Source organism: Elaeis guineensis, chromosome 9 (assembly GCF_000442705.2).
Source record: "Elaeis guineensis isolate ETL-2024a chromosome 9, EG11, whole genome shotgun sequence".
Lineage (NCBI taxonomy): Eukaryota > Viridiplantae > Streptophyta > Magnoliopsida > Arecales > Arecaceae > Elaeis > Elaeis guineensis.
The window spans coordinates 1,217,698-1,235,610 of record NC_026001.2 but is presented as its reverse complement, the minus strand read 5'-3'; the positions used below and the strand labels follow the sequence as shown (position 1 = coordinate 1,235,610).

Below are 17,913 nucleotides of genomic sequence, written 5' to 3'. Positions count from 1 at the left end.
TGTAGGGTTCGACCGTTAGTCGATTTTGAAAGTGGCATCGTGCTTCTGGCCGATGTCAGCTTTTTACTCCTGGTGCAGATGGTGGGGTTGATGACCCATTTCTGTGTATCCCGCGTCCCTATCACAGCTGCATGATCGAAATCATTTTCGTCGGTGGACGAAAATCTGAAGCCCGCCCCTAGCTCCTCTTCCGAGGAGGGTGCTGATTTATGTCACAAATTGACATAAAAAGTATCAATTAATATCTAAATTATCTAACTTTATTAAGAAATTGATACTTGTTATTATATTTTGCAGAAGAAGAGATCATCAATAGAAAGAACAAGGAAAGAGGATTCCAACGGCGCAAATTTTATGCAAAACGGAGTTAAATTGACCCAGGAATTGAAGAATGAAGAAAGAAGACTCAATTTGGTCAAACCCGAGTCAAATCAGATCAAAATTGGTCAAAAATCAACTGATTTGGTGATCTGGTTAGCCTCCTGGTCCACAGCAACAGGCGCATGGACCATGGACCCATCGGCGCACCATAAACCCCCTAAAACCTCTTAGTCCCACATCGGAAGTTTTGAAAACCTTATAACCCCCAAATGCCTATAAAAAGCCCCCAAAGGCCCTTGTTTTATATATTCTTCCTTCCGATCAAGCTTGTAACCCTAGATAGTGGGGTTTTTAGCTCTCTTTTCAAGCCTCGAGCTTTGAGGTTTTTGTAATAATTTTTTTTTTTTATATATAAAATCTTCTTTTTATGCAATTTCATCTCTTTACATTATGCAATTTATTTTTCTTGCAATTAGGATAGTTTAATTTATGCAATTTAATTTTATGCAATTAGGTTAGTTTAAATTATGCAGTTTAAATTTATGCAATTAGGATAGTTTAATTTATGAAATTAGGGTAGTTTATTTTTCTGTATTTAAATTTTGTAAGTAGATTTAGATCATGTCTAGCTAAGCATCCCTTCTAGGGTTTGCGATGAAGCTAGATCATGAGTAGGGATTTTACATAGGGTTCTTTCTTTTTCTTAGGGTTTCTTTTTCTTCCTCTTTTGCCAAGAATTTTTGATGAACTACAGTTGGGTCAGAGTCCCTTCATAGTTCATGCTTGATTCAGTGCATAGGAGGAGAAAACCCTAAGGGATCCTAGTTACTACTCCCCTGTAAAGAATCTTGATGGGTTATCGTTGGGCCTTAGTCCCTTCATAATCTATGCTTGGGAAAGACAAGAGGAGTAGTCGTTAGGATCAATAAGAAAAATTCTAGGTAGAATTTCCTAATCTAGATCTAGTGGATTCAAAAACCCTAGATCCTTAGTCTTATTGTCTTTAGCAAACAACTTTCGACTTTCGATTTTTGTTAAAGCTCGCTTGAGCATAGATTTGAAAATCATTTTTAAAACCAAGTCTCTGTGGGATCGACCCGTACTCGCTGGTCGTGCTACTCTGCACACCGTGCGCTTGCGGTTTTATTTACAAATTTTAAGATTTGAACGATCAGGTGCGGCCATTGTCCGGATTTCTTCAAGGATGGTTTGGTCATTGGTCATACTCTGAAATCCTTTTCTAACTCCAGTTTTCGGTCGGGCTCCAACCAAGAGGGTGTGGTTGTTAACCGCATTCTTCATATAAAAGTGGATCAAGCTGCTGATGTGGTTGGCTAGGCTGCATGATCAGCCAACCATCTTCACGGCCTGACCCGATGCGTAGCTCCCAAGCTGGAAGGCAAAATTTATCAGAGATGCTGATCCAAGGTGGGCTTGCCGATTCAAAGAGCGGCGATGAGGATTAGTCAGTGCTTCTGATTTTTTTTTTTGTAAAGAAAGATGTGTAATCGGACTTTGGTCCAATTTTGTAATCTTCTTTCTGATAATGAAAGTTCTTTTTTGAAATACTTTCCTGTGTCGTCGAATTTATAGCATTTGCTTGTTGATCTGTCTCTGAAAGTAGATTGTAGATTCGACTATTTCGCAGACTTTGGAATCTGCTAGTCGTGTAATTCCCGACGTATTCAACTAGGATAATGATGGCAAGTCGAATACCCATGACTCTGACCTTGGTCGGGCTTATACATCTATTGTATGGAGAATAATCTTTTGGATGTAGGTCGTTGATCTAATGTTGCGTCTACCAGCTGGTCGATCTTTGATAGTAGAAAGCTGTCTTTCGGACAGACTCGATTCAGGTCAGTGTAGTCGATGAAGATCCTCCATTTTTCATTGGCCTTTTTCACCATAACTACATTGGCAAGCTAGTCTGGATATGTGGCTTCTCTGATGAATCCTGCTGCGAGTAGTTTGTCGACTTCCTCATCGATGGCTTTCTGTCTTTCTGGGATGAAGGATCACTTTTTCTGTCTCACTAGCTTAATGTTTGGACAGATGTTGAGCCGATGGATCATTATTTTTAGAGAAGTACCGGGCATGTCCATGGCCGATCAAGCAAAGATGTCGGCATTGACTTTGAGCAATTTGATTAGTTGTTGTCGCTCCAAGTCAGACAATTGTGATCCAATTCGGATCGTTTGCTCGAAATTTTCTGTTATCAGGATGGAAGTCAATTGTTCGGCTGGCTCATCCCTTTCTTGGTTCTCCCTTTGGTCTAATTTATCGGCTGGCAGGGAGTCCTCAGGTTTATTGTTCTAGGTGAAGATCGTGAAACAGCATCGGGCGAGTTGTTAATCTTCGTGCATTTCTCCGACGTCGTTTTTGGTCGAAAATCGGACCAACATGTGCTATGTCGAGACTATCGCTCTCAGGATATTTAGTCTGGATCTTTCGAGTATGGTGTTGTAGGCCGAGGGTACTCGGACGACGATAAAGATTATGAAGATGATGCTTTATTATGGTTCAATCCTAGCGGTTAGGGGGAGGGTGATTTCTCCTTTCACTGTGACCGCATCTTCAGTGAAGCCAACTAATGGTGTCGAGATTTTTCTGAGTCGGTCAATCGACAATTTCATTCGGAAGAAGATCAAGTAAAACAGAATGTCAGTTGAGCTTCCATTATCAATAAGTATCATTTTTACATCATAATTCGCTATTGTTGCTGAAACAACAACAGCGTCATCGTGGAAAGTTTGAATTCCTCAAGCATCTTCCTCCGAGAAGGTTATTACATCATGGAGTCTTGGGTACTTCGTCGACTCCTCGTCGAGAGTTGCCCCCCGGTCTAGCCGTCTAGTGATCATGTTGATGACTCTCATAGTCGGTTGGTTATTTACAGCTTCCTCAATCGTTTGGGATCGTCGATCGAGAGGGGGTTGAGTCGGCGGCTCCCTCCTATATTTTTTTAGGTAGCCACACCGTATTAAGGCTTCTATTTCATCCTTGAGCTGGATGCATTGTTCAGTGTCGTGGTCGTGGTCTCGGTGGAACCGATAATACTTCTTTCGATCATGGTTCCTCGCTTTCATCGACGGAGGATATCGTAGATATTTTGCCCCTTCGATCTCTATGAGGATCTGTGCACGAGAAGCAGAAAGAGGGGTCTAGAAATTATACCTATTATGTGTCAACCTCAAACTCCGTCATCGGGGTGAGGCTTGCTTGTTGGATGGGGGCCTACTTGTTTCGACCGGAGCCCCATTCTTCTTCTGCTTTTTCTTTTGACCTTTGTTTTCTGTCTGGCACCGATTAGAATCTCCTTCATCCGCGCACATGTATTTGTACGCGTGTTCTAAGAGTTTAGCATACATCCGAAAAAAGATTTTATCCAGTGAGTACGTGAATCGAGACCCCCTCAGACCTCTTTTCATGGCCGATATGGTCATGTCTTCGTTGAGGTCCCTGACCTCAAGCGTGATCGCATTGAATCGGGCCACGAAATCTTAGAGTGTTTCGGTCTCTCTTTGTTTGATCGAAAAAAGACTATCTGAGGTTCGTGGCAGCCTCCGACTGGTGCTAAAATAGGCCATGAAGAAATATTCTAGCTGCTCGAAGGAGTGGATACTTTTCAATCGAAGCTCAGAGTACCAGACCCGAGCAGCTTTCCGAAGTGTGGTCGGGAAGCCGATGCATAGGAGGGTGACAGTTGCTCCTTGGATTGTCATGAGAGTCTTGTAGCTCTCGAGGTGATCGATTGGATCGGTGGAATCGTCATAGGACTCCACATGCGGCATCTTGAACTGAGTCGGGATCGGTTCGTTCAAAATAAGTTAGGAGAGAGACTGGACGGTATGGAAATCGAAATCGTTGGACGATTTCTGACCATCTGTCTAGAGTTGGGCGAGTCGGCGGTCAATTTTCTCGAACTTATATTCGTAGTCTTCAAGCCACCGGTGATGGGAGACTCCATGGGTTGATCCTTCCGACGAATTAGAAGTAGATAGTGTTCGCAGTCGCTTTTCCTTCCTTACTCGATCTAACTGGAAAGGAGAGGGGCACCGTGAATGAACACAAATAAATTCTTTTGGTTATGGAACAGAAGAGTCATGAAATAAATTTCTAAATGCTATGAAGAAGACAAGGATGGTTTGGTAAAATAAATGGGATGATTCTATTCGGCCAGAGAGGCCGGATAGACTTACCTCTTCCGACACGTACGCCACAAAGCCTTGTATTTATTTATTTTTTTTTGGTAACAAATAAAGCCTTGTACTTGGATAAAGGTTCTAATAGTTATTTCTGACCTTTGGAGAGTTTTTTTTTTTAATTTTATAAAAAAAAATAGTGGTGATAAAATATAATCCGATCTATCAATCCAACCCATATTTGATTGGTTATAAATAGATTTAGATTTGGACTAAATAGATTTAGATCGTAAACAAATCAACCCATTTAATCTGTTTATTATTTGGGTCGGATTTATTTTTCATGTATCTAACCTGCGTAATCCATTTAACTTATATAATTTTTAGATTAGACCAAATTAGTTAATATATAGATCATTCAAATAAATTAAGTAATGAGCTAGTGGACAGCCACACTTCTCCCATGCGGTGTGCAGTGTACGTTTATTTTTCAATTCCCTCGATACGCCCCCCTCCATAATCTGTACAACCGCATCAAATCTAGCACGGCTAGGGTTTTCTTGTCCTCTCCGTTTCCTTCTTCTTTATGCCGCCATCCATGACACATTTAAGGGATCACCAATGGGAGGCTTTGCATGGAGGATGGACATCAGGCCGTGCATGAGGACACTACCGATGCCGACAAAGGAAGGGGAGGCGAAAGAGGCGAGAACGACATCGATCTCAATGAGATCGAAGAACTGGAAGGGGAGACGATGGTGGAGGAAGGACCAATTGAGGAGAGTGAGGGAGCAACAGAGGCAATCGAGATGGTGGAGCCATTGCTTGCAGATGAGGGAGGTGGGGTTGTGGAGGGGGTCGGGGAGGATACTGAGGATGTGGAGGAGAAGCTCGTCGGAGAGAAGGGCAATGAGGTCAGGGTCGGCTAACGCCAGCAGTGCTTAGGTACTACTATTGTTTTTGCTATACTAGGCTCTTTTTCGTTCAAACTTTTTCCTCAAGTTAAAAATTAGACGATGGTTGCTAACTTACTATTTTTTTCTACTTTGGGTGAGGCGAGGGCGGCCAATCGAGCGAAGCTAGAGGCGAGAGCTCGATGAGGACTTTCGGTCGGATGGATCTAAAGGTGAGAGCACGACAAGGGTAGCTAGTCAGGGGGAGCTTTAGGCAGCCGAGAGTGTGGCAAGAGCGGAGGCTGGAGAGGCATTCGGGTAGAGTTACAGCGAGAGCAGAGCCATAGAGATCAGAGACGATGAAGAGCAGGTTTTTTTTATTTTTTTTAAATGAGTCATAGATGGGTTGGGTTTTATTTTTTTAATGGATTATAAAAGGATTGTAAATAGGTCAGGTCAGATAACTTGTTTATTAAGTAGATCGAGTTCGACTTTTAAAATTTGATCTATTTAAATAAACAGGTTGGATCCAAATTCATACTTTTTTGACTCAATCCGTATTTGACCTAATCTGTTTATATCCGATCCAACTCGATTGCCACCCCTAGAAAAAAATCCATCCAACTTTATTGAGAAAAAAGATAGTACAAAAGAGAAAGTGTGAAGAAAAACCCCCTAACATCGCCTATCCAACCATTCAAACATTACATTAGAACTCGTTTAGTTTACGAGAAAAATTTTTCTTTTGGGGAAGTAACTTCTTGAAAAATTATTTTCTGAGAACATAATTTTAACATGTTTGATTGACAATAGGAAAGCAACTTATTGTAGAGTGGCTTATATTTAGTTGAGTATCTATGCTCTTAAGAAAACTGTGTATAACACTTATTATATCCTTAATAGATATAAGACCATATACTTTTACTCATAAATTTTATATAAATAATTATATTATATTTATATTAATATTAATATATTATAATATAATATTAGATCATAATAATTTATTATATTAATATAATTCTAATATATATATTAATATTATATTAATATAATACTAATATTTTGATATAATAAATTTATTAATATTTATAGATATTAATATAATATTGTATTAATCTAAATGTTAATATATTAATATAAATACTATATTAATATTAATAAAAATATTATATTAATATAAATATTAAAATATATAAAAATATATTAATATTAATATTAATATTATATTAATATTTAGTATTTCATCCTAATCATTTTATCGTTATTCAATATTTCATGTAACCATCTATTGATGTTTGTAAAATTTTAGCCATGGAATTTAAAAAGTATTTTTGGAAAGAAAAAATGACCATCAAGTTTCTTCCTGTAGGAAATTCTAAAATTTACCTTTTTCATAGATTTTTACTTTGCATAAAATATAAAAAATATTTTTCTCATAAAAACTTTTTTTTTCATTCTTTCTTCTTTTAAAACTTCAATCAAATAAGAAAATCTTCCTCCCCTTTTCAAAAGGTACCTCTTACCCCCTCCACTTCTGGTGAACCAAATGACTCCTTAATTCGAGCATTCTTCTGGAATCAAATGAGATGTTTGCATACAATATCAGATGAGCTGCTTTTGGGAATCAATATTCCGACCGAGGTGCCGAGCTGAGGAGGTTGCTAGATCGTTCGTCTCATCTGCCCTCCTTATCAAAAAGATTGGATGAGGTCACCGCACACCTTCATGGTGATGACCAAGTGGTTGCTGCACTCAGCTGGCAATGGCCCCAACGCTGTGTACCTCTGACTGGATGTTGGATGGCGGAGGCACTGATCTGACCACTACTCCGACATGAGATTCAACCTGAAACAACAAAGACAAGGAGATTCATCCAGCAGAGCATGTCCAGTTGGGATCCTAATGCACAAGTCAAACATGATTTTTAGACGATAGAAGAAGATATTAGAGTGACATAGGTAGCATATGAGAGTTAAACGAGAACTTACCAAAAGACATCAGATTCCGAGAACATAATATATAGGTGAGGGCCGGAGCCGGCCGTCATGAATAATTCAAATCTACGTGTTGACTGTTATGGTAATAATTAATGTATCTCATATATGAATCATGCCCACGCTTCTCAACTGCATGGATTGCTTGTGCATTGCATTTGTTTGGAAATAGTTTATCACAGCCAAGTAGTTGCTAACTAGGGAGAGAGTTTAAAATACGAAGAAGTCACCTACGGATAGGTCATGAGCTTTCATTTGCTGGTTTGTCCTGTGAACCAAGGTAGTTTCGGGGTATATTAAGATGTAACATTGTCTTCTTTGAAAATTATATGAGAAAAGAAACACGGGCAAAATTGTTGTCTAGGAGTTGCGAGATTGCTGTTGTTTGCTGTAAACATGTGATTTCTTTCTTTAATAGAGTTCTCACCCCCAGCTTATTACGGTGGGAAAAAAACGTAAGATACAAATAAACTATTTTATCAAGTTCCCTGAGGATTAACGCATGTCTCGGGGGGTTTTGTCTAAAGTTTGCAAACTATCGTTAGTGTTTTAGCACATGAAAAGGTCCTTATGTTCATGCAAGATCTGAAAGCATCACACATCAAGGGTAAGCACGACGACATATACCCACTGTCACAAACGCACCTATTTACAATCCCCTAGGCCTATTTGGGTAGTTTAATATGGCGAAAGAGATAAATGATAGATCTATCACACATTTGAATTTGTGCAGAATTACTTGGTAAAGAGAACTTAGCAGCTATTTCATTTATCTTTTATAATCCTAACCGAAATTTTAGCTAAATATGGAAGTTAAGTTTTTTATCGAAGCAAAACTCCTATCAATTATAAATATAAATATTATAAAACTACACGAAGGCACTAATTCTATTCACGAGGAAATATTAAAAATCTAAAATCAATAGCTCAACTTCACATCATACATTTATCTTCTAGCTCCTTATACAATTTGTCTATCGTGGCCTCTTTGCTCTTATATAGATAAGCTCTATCAACTTCATTACTTCATAAAATCCATAGTCCATCATTAATGATTTCTTCTTTTTTATTATATTATAATAATTAAAAATATATATCATGCATAAGCATGAACCACATAAATAATATATTATAAAATTTAATTTTTGGTTCTCTTTTATGTCAACCGATAGTAAACTATAATTGTTGGATAACAAGGTTCTTGTAATTATGATATATCTTCTTTTTTTTTTTGAGGTACTTTCAAGACTATAATTTTTACACATTGAGCATGATGGTATAATATTTTTATATAAATCTATCAACAGATCGGATTTAGATCAGAACTTGGATATCCAGATTTGGATCCAATCTTAGTTACTGGCACTGAACTCGGACCTGAATATCCGACGGATCTGACCTTGAAGTACCAGACCCGAATCCTAATGGATCCCAGGTATCCGAATCCAGTTTCGAGACTCGAAACTCATATTCAAAGTCTCAAAAAAATATTTAATAGGCACAGCGGATCTCAGCAACTAAGGTGGCCTTGGTGTTGGAGTCCGACGAGAGGTGGAGAGGAAGATGAAGTCGGAACGGCGAAGGGCAACGACGGAGAGATTAGATCTCGATGGGTGGAGGGCGATAGTGGAGAGAGAGAGGCAGCCCGAATAGCGGCAAAGACGATGCAAGGCAGAGGGAGGGGATACTGAGCAGCGAAGCCGCAAAAGGCAGCGATGGAGGAGGAAAGGCGAAGAGGAGATCAGATCTTGACGGAGAGGGAGAGAAAGTCGAGAGCAGGAGAGGAGGGAGGGCTCGATAACGTCAAAGAGATCGGATTTCGATGGAGGGATCTCGATGGAGAGGGAGAGCGGAAGACTGAGAGAGGAAGACTGAGAGACAGAGAGAGAGAGAGAATCTCCTTCCGAAGTGGATCTCCTCCATCCATGATCTTGGTGTCGGGATCCGACCACCGACGAGCGGATCTCACGATGGAGAGGAAGAAGTAGGGCGTTCGGAGTGGGAGAGAAGGAGAGGGAGAGGCGTCGTTAAGGAGACTGAGAGATTGAGAGAGGGAGACGGAGAGGGAGAGAGGGATGGGAGAAATCGAGAATAGGGATGTGGGAATTGAGATCACGGTCTCAAACTCTCAGTCATCTAGGACTTCTTTGCCCTTTCAAAATTTTAGGCTGTTATTATTCGAGTCTTGGGTCTCGGGTCTATCGGATCTAGGTATTAAATATCCATACCCTACTTGTTTATATTATGATTTATCGGATTCGGATTTAGATCCAAGTAAGCAGATTCAATGCTAGTACCAGATCCGAACCCGTCAGATAAATATCCGTGGGTCTCGAGTCTGGATCCGGCCTGTTGACAGCTCTACTTTTATAGATGAGTTATTGTTTATGTAATTTGAAAAATTATGAGCTTTTCTTATTATTACGGTGGTACCGTAAATATCTCAGATCGGTATGCTATTATGAAATACCTCAGACCAGCGAGCTATTGTCATGATTGCTGACCCAAACACCAAGCTAAGGTATGTGAAGCTGAGCTATTTGCATCTAGTCTGATGTGCGGCCTGTATATCACGTGAGCTTTCTCCATTACCTCAATCTATCAGTTTTTCGATACATGCGATAGCTATCTACTTTGAGTGAATAAGTTCGAATGTAACCAACTCTCTATATCTCGCAAGAGCAGATAAAGATTAGAATATCTCGCTCATTAACAGCACATCCAACAACCCAACAATCCGATAATTTCGGAGCCACACATTCCCATGGTTGTTGGACCATATTATCTACAAATAGCTAAAGTTCCGAAGATGCAGGTGAGCGATTTCTCTAGAGAATTAGTTGTTGTTTTTTTTGTTCACTAATTCCTGATTTGAGCGTCGAAATATCTTCGTCGGAACGAAAACTTTCAGTTCAGACTTTATTTTACAGATCATTCCGGCATCACTATGTAAGATCTAATTGTTCGCCTTCCGATCTCAATTGAAACAAACAGCAATACTTATTTTTTTTATATTTTTTTTTTTACCCAATATATTTTTTATAAATTAATTTAAATAAAATTCAGATTCGTCAAAAAAATAAATGAGACTATGTTTCCCATTTGACACTTCCCATGTCAACTCAAATACTTCAGTCGGTGATCCTTTAACAGTTCCACAACAGTTAGAATAAACTTTGAGAATTGCGCGGTACACGCGATGCGTACAATAAATGCACGCCACCAAATGCGATGTGTATTTTGTTCGCGGTTAAAAAATATTTGGATGCCGGGGTAAGACATCATCACCTTCGTCATCGTATTAATATCTATTTAATCTTGCAGTAGCTCACCTATAAAGTATTAGAACGTAATTTCACCTCCACATTTATAATAACAATTATTTCATTATTAACAAGGAAGAGGAGGAGAAAGTGAAGGTGGTCCGTGGTCGTCCCACGCGGGTGATATAATTGTCTAATCCCCGTAACCTAGCGGATGAACGAAACTCACGTCTCTAAAGTTTTCTAAATGGCGAAATGGTGAGCTTTCGTTGCAAATCTGCCGGTGGGCAGCCCGCATATTGAATTTTTACTGGGTGGGAGTAGTACTGGATAGCGATGCCATTGCCAGTGGCACAGCGTGCATAAAAGTCAAACCTTTCTATTTAATGCAAGTCTGACTCGAGCATAGGATAAACTTAACAATTCGTTTCTTGGGCTCCATCCTCCCAACCACTGTTTTCAGCCAACCAATGTCATATTCAAAGTGCCGTGAACCTGTCGATTGTGGCAGCTCAAACCATTAAATACTAATGGTTTCACGGCTGTGATATACATGACAGTATTAACTTTTCTTCTCGAAGTTAAGCTTGTTTAATGAGCTCTTATGAAACAAGCACGGGCCTCATGAGTACGTCTAGAAGAAAAATTATATGAAATAAGAAAAAAATAATAATAATTTTAATTTTTTTTCATATTTTTTTAATATCTATTTTAAAAAAAAAAATATGAAAATAAAAAAAAAATTTATTAACAAAATCATTAGTCTCATAATTAAAAAAATAATGACAATCTCTTTCTTCTTAATTTTTCAGAACATATTTTCTACCGCGACATACTACACATTCAAATAATATATATCAAGTAAATTAATCGTTTAACAAGTTAATATATATCTTTAGATAAATCGATATATAATTTTTATAATATAATAATTATCAATATATAATATATGATCGAATAATATATATTAAATAAATTAATCATTAAGTAAGTCAATATATACTTCTAAGTAAAAAGATATATCATTTTCAAAAAATAAAATTCACAAATACACAATACACAGCTAAGTGATACATATATAGTTATTAGTCATATAGCAATCAAATATATATCTTCAAATAAATTGATATATAATTTCTAAAATATTCTATACATTCATCAGTACACATTATATGATTGGATGATGCATATTCATTGGCTTTCTGATATATATTATAAGCTTCATTGATATACATATAGTAATAATTTAATGTACACTTCCTAATAAAAATATATTTTAAAAATTATATATCAATTTATATAACGATATGTATTAGATTATTGTTGAATATCTATCAAAAAAACTTACAGTATATATCAAAAAATTAATTAGTATATATCATTAAATTATATAGTACATATTGATGAATATAATATTATAAAAATTATATATCAATTTATTTAAATATATATATATATAATTTTAAAATAATTAATTATTTATTAATTATATATTATTTAATAATATAATATATATTTATAAATTTTATATTTTAAAAATTATATTCCAGTATATGCTTAAGAGTTCCGCCAGCGCCATCTGTCCTTCAAGCTGATGCTATATAGGTACGCAGAGTTGGTGGTTAGTGAGAATAGAAGCACGAGTCCCGATGTTTGGCTCCTGAACGGTTGGCGCAGTTGGCCCAAAGCCGCACGCATCTTTGACAAGAGCCACGTGGAGTTCCAGAAGACAGCGACTTTGTTCCACTTCCTCCTGTATGGCTCTACTTTTATATGGTTGGAACCACTAGCTCCAACCATTTCAAAGGAAAAATAAGAGAAGACATCATGTACTAATTGCGAGCTACCAGTTGGTGAGGATGGCGAAGCTGACCGGCACCAATTGATGCGAGCTACCAGTTGGTGAGGATGGCGAAGCTGACCGGCACCAATTGATGCGCGGGGCCGGAAAGAGGAGGGAATGGTAAACACCCCATGTTGGTATTGGGTGAACGCTGACACTTTATGTGATTGCTATGGAATTTTCTGGTATTCTTTTGGTTTTTAGCATGACCTCAAGCAGTCGCAGTCCTGATTTTGAGCCGAAAGAACGGGCGGTGCGCGTGCTGTCCGATCCTGCTCGGGCCCGTTGGATGCCTTCACCATGCATGACGGAGAACTGAGGAAAATGATGACTATTGTTTTTTATTTTTCTTTTATTTTTTTTTTAAAAAAAAGAGAACTCAGTAAGATATATGATTTCATCTGATCAACAGAGCATCAGATACACTCTATATATGTTGGATGAGCGAAGACAGAGCTGGACTTCAAGTTTTAATTTGATCAACCATCATTTCCTCTCATGCATTTGAACACTGGATGTATCTCCTTTGCTAGTAATTAATGAGAAGGTACAATTTTATGTACACTGGGGATCGATTCCTGTTGCCGACAGAGAGTTCCCATTCTATAGCATGATTTGATTTGACTACAATTTTTAGCTCGGAAGAGCAAGGAGGGTGAGCTAAGCTTGGTAACGTGCCAACCTGCACTCACCTAACAAACATTTTAATTATAGACGAATCCGATTTTCATAACGAACAGCATAGACTCGACCCTGCTTCAAAGATTTGCAGCCACAACAGCACATTTGAATCTACCTGGTTCCATTTGACTAGGTTAATTCATATTGGTAATAATGTATGTATTGGCGAGATTGAATGTACTAATATACATCACAATTTTGATCAAGTATAAACGGGGCCTGAAGAAATGCTGGGCATTGCCAACGTAACTGTTATCTTATAGCATGCTTTAATTAGTTTGACCATAATTAACAGTTCAGAGATGTAATCAGGGGAAGCTATAATCTAGACCTACCTAAACAGCAAAAACGTTTTAATCTGCACCAATCCCTATTTGATGATGAACTAAAAGTCTGTGTGTGTGATTACGGGAAATGGATTACCCACTCTAAGAAAAGAAACAGTACCAAGCGCATCAGCTACGGGTAGTTGAACGAGGAGAGGAGGGAAGCCTGAAGTCCAAACAGTCTGAGCCGGTGCAGAGGTGACTGCATGACAATCGGATTGTTGATTTTTATTTATTATTATTATTTTTTTGTGGTGGGGGGGGTTAAACAATCGGATTGTTTACTTCTCCGATGAACATGATTGCAAGAGAAGTTTGGAAGAGCATCTGATGTTCCTTGAGATGAAATGTTGGGCTTATCCCTATCCACTGATCCATGGAACCATGGCCATAGAATCCCTTCCAAGGACGGTTTTATCAGATTGAAACGTGGTCATTGTCCTCAACCCATGCCATCCAGGAATAATCTCGGCGCGTGGTACAGAAATGTAGACATATATAGTGCTAGCTCCCTTTTTCTCGGAAAGAACAAGCTGATGGCTTGGCTTAGATAAATATATAGGCATGCTACTGGTGATCGAACAGGAAAGAAACAGAGATGACATTGGATCCTATTGCGTTTGACTTTTAGGAACTTTTGCTATTATGCACCGTCTTTTCAGGAAAAGGAGTAATAATTTTTTTGGTAAAAGGAAATTAAGAGCTATGAATTACAAACTAAAAATTAAAAGGTTAAAGATAACTAAAAGATAAACTGATGAAGAATTGATCAATCGATCATTGATTCGGTGAAGGATTGTAAAGCCTCTACTTGGAATTACGATTTGATGATACTTATAGCTAGCTTATACTAACTACACGGATAGATGTTACTATTTAACTTTGATAAATATCCTTACCAGCTTGCACCACCTACATAGTTGCTATGCATGGTAGATATCTTTCTTCTCTTTTGAGATTTTGGGTAATGTTACCACTCTTATGTTCTGAATAGTGGTAAGATAGATGTAACTATTCAATTTTGTTATTTGTTTTTACGGATTAATTTATCCGAGATGGACTGCTATTGTTATATATGAAAATTACCTCCCTTCCACTGCTCCAATAATTTGGGTAGTGCTATCATTCGTCCATATTCAAAGTAGCTCGTAGTAATTGTTGGCTAGCCACCCTTTTAGGTTGCACTTTATTAAAGGTCTCACCCTAAATTGATAACTCTCGTATCCACCTCCCAGTCTGGACTCTAGTTGATTTATATATTGATGCTTCAACATACACCCTTGGTATTTTGACATGCACTCTTGGTATTTTGACATGCACTCTTTATGTTTCAGCCTACATCCTTAATATATCAGTCCATTCTCTTGGTATTTTAATCTATACTCTTGGTATATTGATCTACACCCTTGATACTTTAGCCTGCATCTCTGACACTTGGTTTGAGATTGGCATCGTTCTAATAGTATTTGACCTATTAGCTGTATATTTCATTTTGTTGTCCGAATACTTTGGTCTACTGATCATGTACAACTTTATCTGTTTGTTGAGTATAACTTTGACCTATTGGCTGAATATTTCAGTCCTGCACCGCACAAGAATAATAGTTTGAATCATAGTCACTGGCCCGGATATAATGTAAATACGTAAAAAAATACTGCAGAATTAAGTGTGTCACCTCGGTATTCATGAATAAGAAATCAGCTCTTGCCGAAGTAGGGTGAATGGATCCATCAAAGCTAATTTTGATGAAATGTGATTGTGGGGGCTGTCTAGCAACAATAGTCGGATGAGACAGATCTGTGAAGGCAATCCCAAATGCCGGAGTCACTTAAGTTTGGCGCTCCAATGGATCTGAGATATTCGGTGGCAAGGAGAAAGTATTCTATTGAACCTGTTGAGGCTCTTTCCCTTGTCGCCGAAGCTTGTCATTTCTCATCTTCCACGGGCAAACGAAGATAGACAAGAAGACCACGAGAAGAGCTCATGTGCTTGGAAGTAGCCTTGGATGATAGAATATGTTGTGCCTCTTGCCATGATGAAAAAAGAGAAATGATAGGATCATGGACCATTGACCACAATAATCTAGACTTATAACAATGGAAAAATAAATGGCCAACCAATTATTTAGGTAGGTTGATCATATTTATATAATGTTGCAAACTGGAAAAGGTACATTAAAAAGTTGACGTTATTTAGCTCGGTTACGTTCGGTGAATGGTCGTAATAATAGTTGCCACACAAGCCCAAAAAGCAGAACTCAGAGCCAAATTGTCGGCCCAACAGAAAATGGGCCCAACTGACCTGAATCCCGCGGCCCAGAAAGTCCGAGCCGCTATTTACGATGAAACAAAATTATGGGGGGTTCTCTGCAAAACAAGGACTATCCTCGTCGAACAAGCTCGAAAGCAAATCCGGGCGGAACGACCGATGGATTCGGGGATCGAGCCGGGTGCTTTGGAGCGTCTCTCCCCCTTCTGCTTCCTCTCCTTCTCTTTCCCTAACCCTCACCCCGGCCCCTACGGCGATCCCCTCCGTGTCGCCGTCCTCGACTCCCCTCTCCCACCGCCGCCTTCTCAGCCGCCCGCCATCGCCGCCATGCTTGTCCCTCTCGGCCGCGAGCACGACTGGATCTTTTCCACCCCCGCCGGACACCTCCAGCTCCTCCTCTCCTCCTCTCCTCTCTCCCGCCTCGTCCTCGTCGGCGACCAACCTCCCCCTTCCCCCAGCCCTACTCCCGCCCCGGACCGAATCCCGACAGGGGCTCGCTCCTCCGGTTCCAGCAGAGCCTCCTTCCCCTCCTCCTCGCCGTCTCCCCCAGGGCCGCCTTCCGGCATGGCATCCCGGAGATCCCATTCCTGTCGTTCGAAGACGAAGTGCTGTCCGGCGTTCCGGTGGAGGCGCTGGAGGGCCCCGCGGTCGGGGAGATGCTGGTGGAGGACGTGGAGATTGACCGGTCCCCGGCACCGCCGGAGCGCCGGAGGCGGCTGCGTTTCCAGCGGAAGCCGAATCTGGTGCAGACCCAGGTACGGCTCCTCCCCCATTCCTCGAATGTTGGGATCTTTCGGCCGGAGACGGGCTCCTTGGTGCAGCCCTACCTCGGGCCCATGGTCGCCGGCCTCTCCCTGATCGCCCCGTCGATCGGGGAGCGAGTCCGATCGGGGTCGATGCCCCGGGCTCTGTGTGTTGGGGTCGGCGGCGGGGCTCTATTGATGTGCCTGAGATCAAAGTTGGGTTTTGATGTGTTGGGAGTGGAGGCCGATGACGTGGTTCTTGACGTTGCAAGGCGGCGTTTTGGATTGGTCGAGGATGATTTCCTTAAGGTTTGTGTTGGCGATGGAATTGGACTGATCGAGAGCTTTGCCCGAGAAAGGACGACGGCTTGTGGTGGTTTGGAAGACGGGCAAGTTTTGGATCGCATCGGCGGTGCAGTGATAGAGAAATTGGGAGATCCTTCTTCTGGTTTCGATGCCATTATGGTGGACTTGGACTCTGGAGATGCTATGAGTGGTATCGGTGCACCGCCTTTGGAGTTTGTTCGGAAGGATGTTCTTTCGGCTGCGAGGTCGGTTCTTCATGACCACGGAATTGTGGTAGTAAATGTCATTCCTCCGGATGGGTGCTTCTATAAAGGGTTGATTGATGCTTTCCGCCAGGTTTTCGCTGAATTGTATGAATTAGATGCTGGCAATGGTGAGAATCATGTCCTTGTAGCCTCCGCCTCGCCGGTTGGAGCAGCAGCAAGTGATACAGGGGATTCTTTTTCTGAAAAATTGAACCAAGTTGTCGACGAAAGATACATCAGTGGTATAAAGAAAATCTGAAATTTGATCAGATGCGATCGGCTTGTTTCTTCAGGAGAGGCTTCTGCTTTTAGTTTAGTTGTTCGCTACCGAAATATTTGGTTGCAGATGCTCTTGTATACCTTCTTCATCATAAGTCATGCATTGAAGTTTATAAAATACTACTCTACTCTGATGATGACAAAACAAGTTGCAGATGCTGATCTGAGAACACTCTGAATCCAGCATCCGGGTCGATTATGTAATATGACAGTACAATTTTAAGTACGAAAATCTAAAAAATATGTAAGATTTTAAAATCTGTTGCAACCTTGCTATCTATGAATATTAATAATTTTTTTATAATAAAATAAATAATAAAATTTAAATAATTTTTAGGATTTAATTATCTGGTTGGTATCGATGATGTTCTATTTATTCAATCCTTTCAATTATGATCCTAATTATAGTCAAATACAAGTATCCTGTAATTCTCAAAAATAAATGAAAAGAAAGAAGGATATAAATTTTATAATCCAATAAAAAATTTCGTACGTCTACATTAATATAATAATATGATTAGAAAATAATAATAATAATATCTGAGTCAAATAATAATGCATAAAAGCTCATATCAAAAATCCAGAATAACTTAAATATTCATT

The 17,913-nt window shown here is 39.5% G+C and overlaps 1 protein-coding gene across 1 annotated transcript; it reads left to right on the top strand.

Annotated features, from left to right (window-relative positions):
* The first annotated feature begins 15,726 nt into the window (after positions 1-15,726).
* Positions 15,727-17,458, top strand: LOC105059038 (uncharacterized). Its single transcript, XM_010942179.3, is given in 2 exon segments — positions 15,727-16,176; positions 16,179-17,458. Coding segments are annotated over 2 exon segments (1,533 nt in total). The 5' UTR covers positions 15,727-15,755; the 3' UTR covers positions 17,291-17,458.
* The last annotated feature ends 455 nt before the right edge of the window (positions 17,459-17,913 follow it).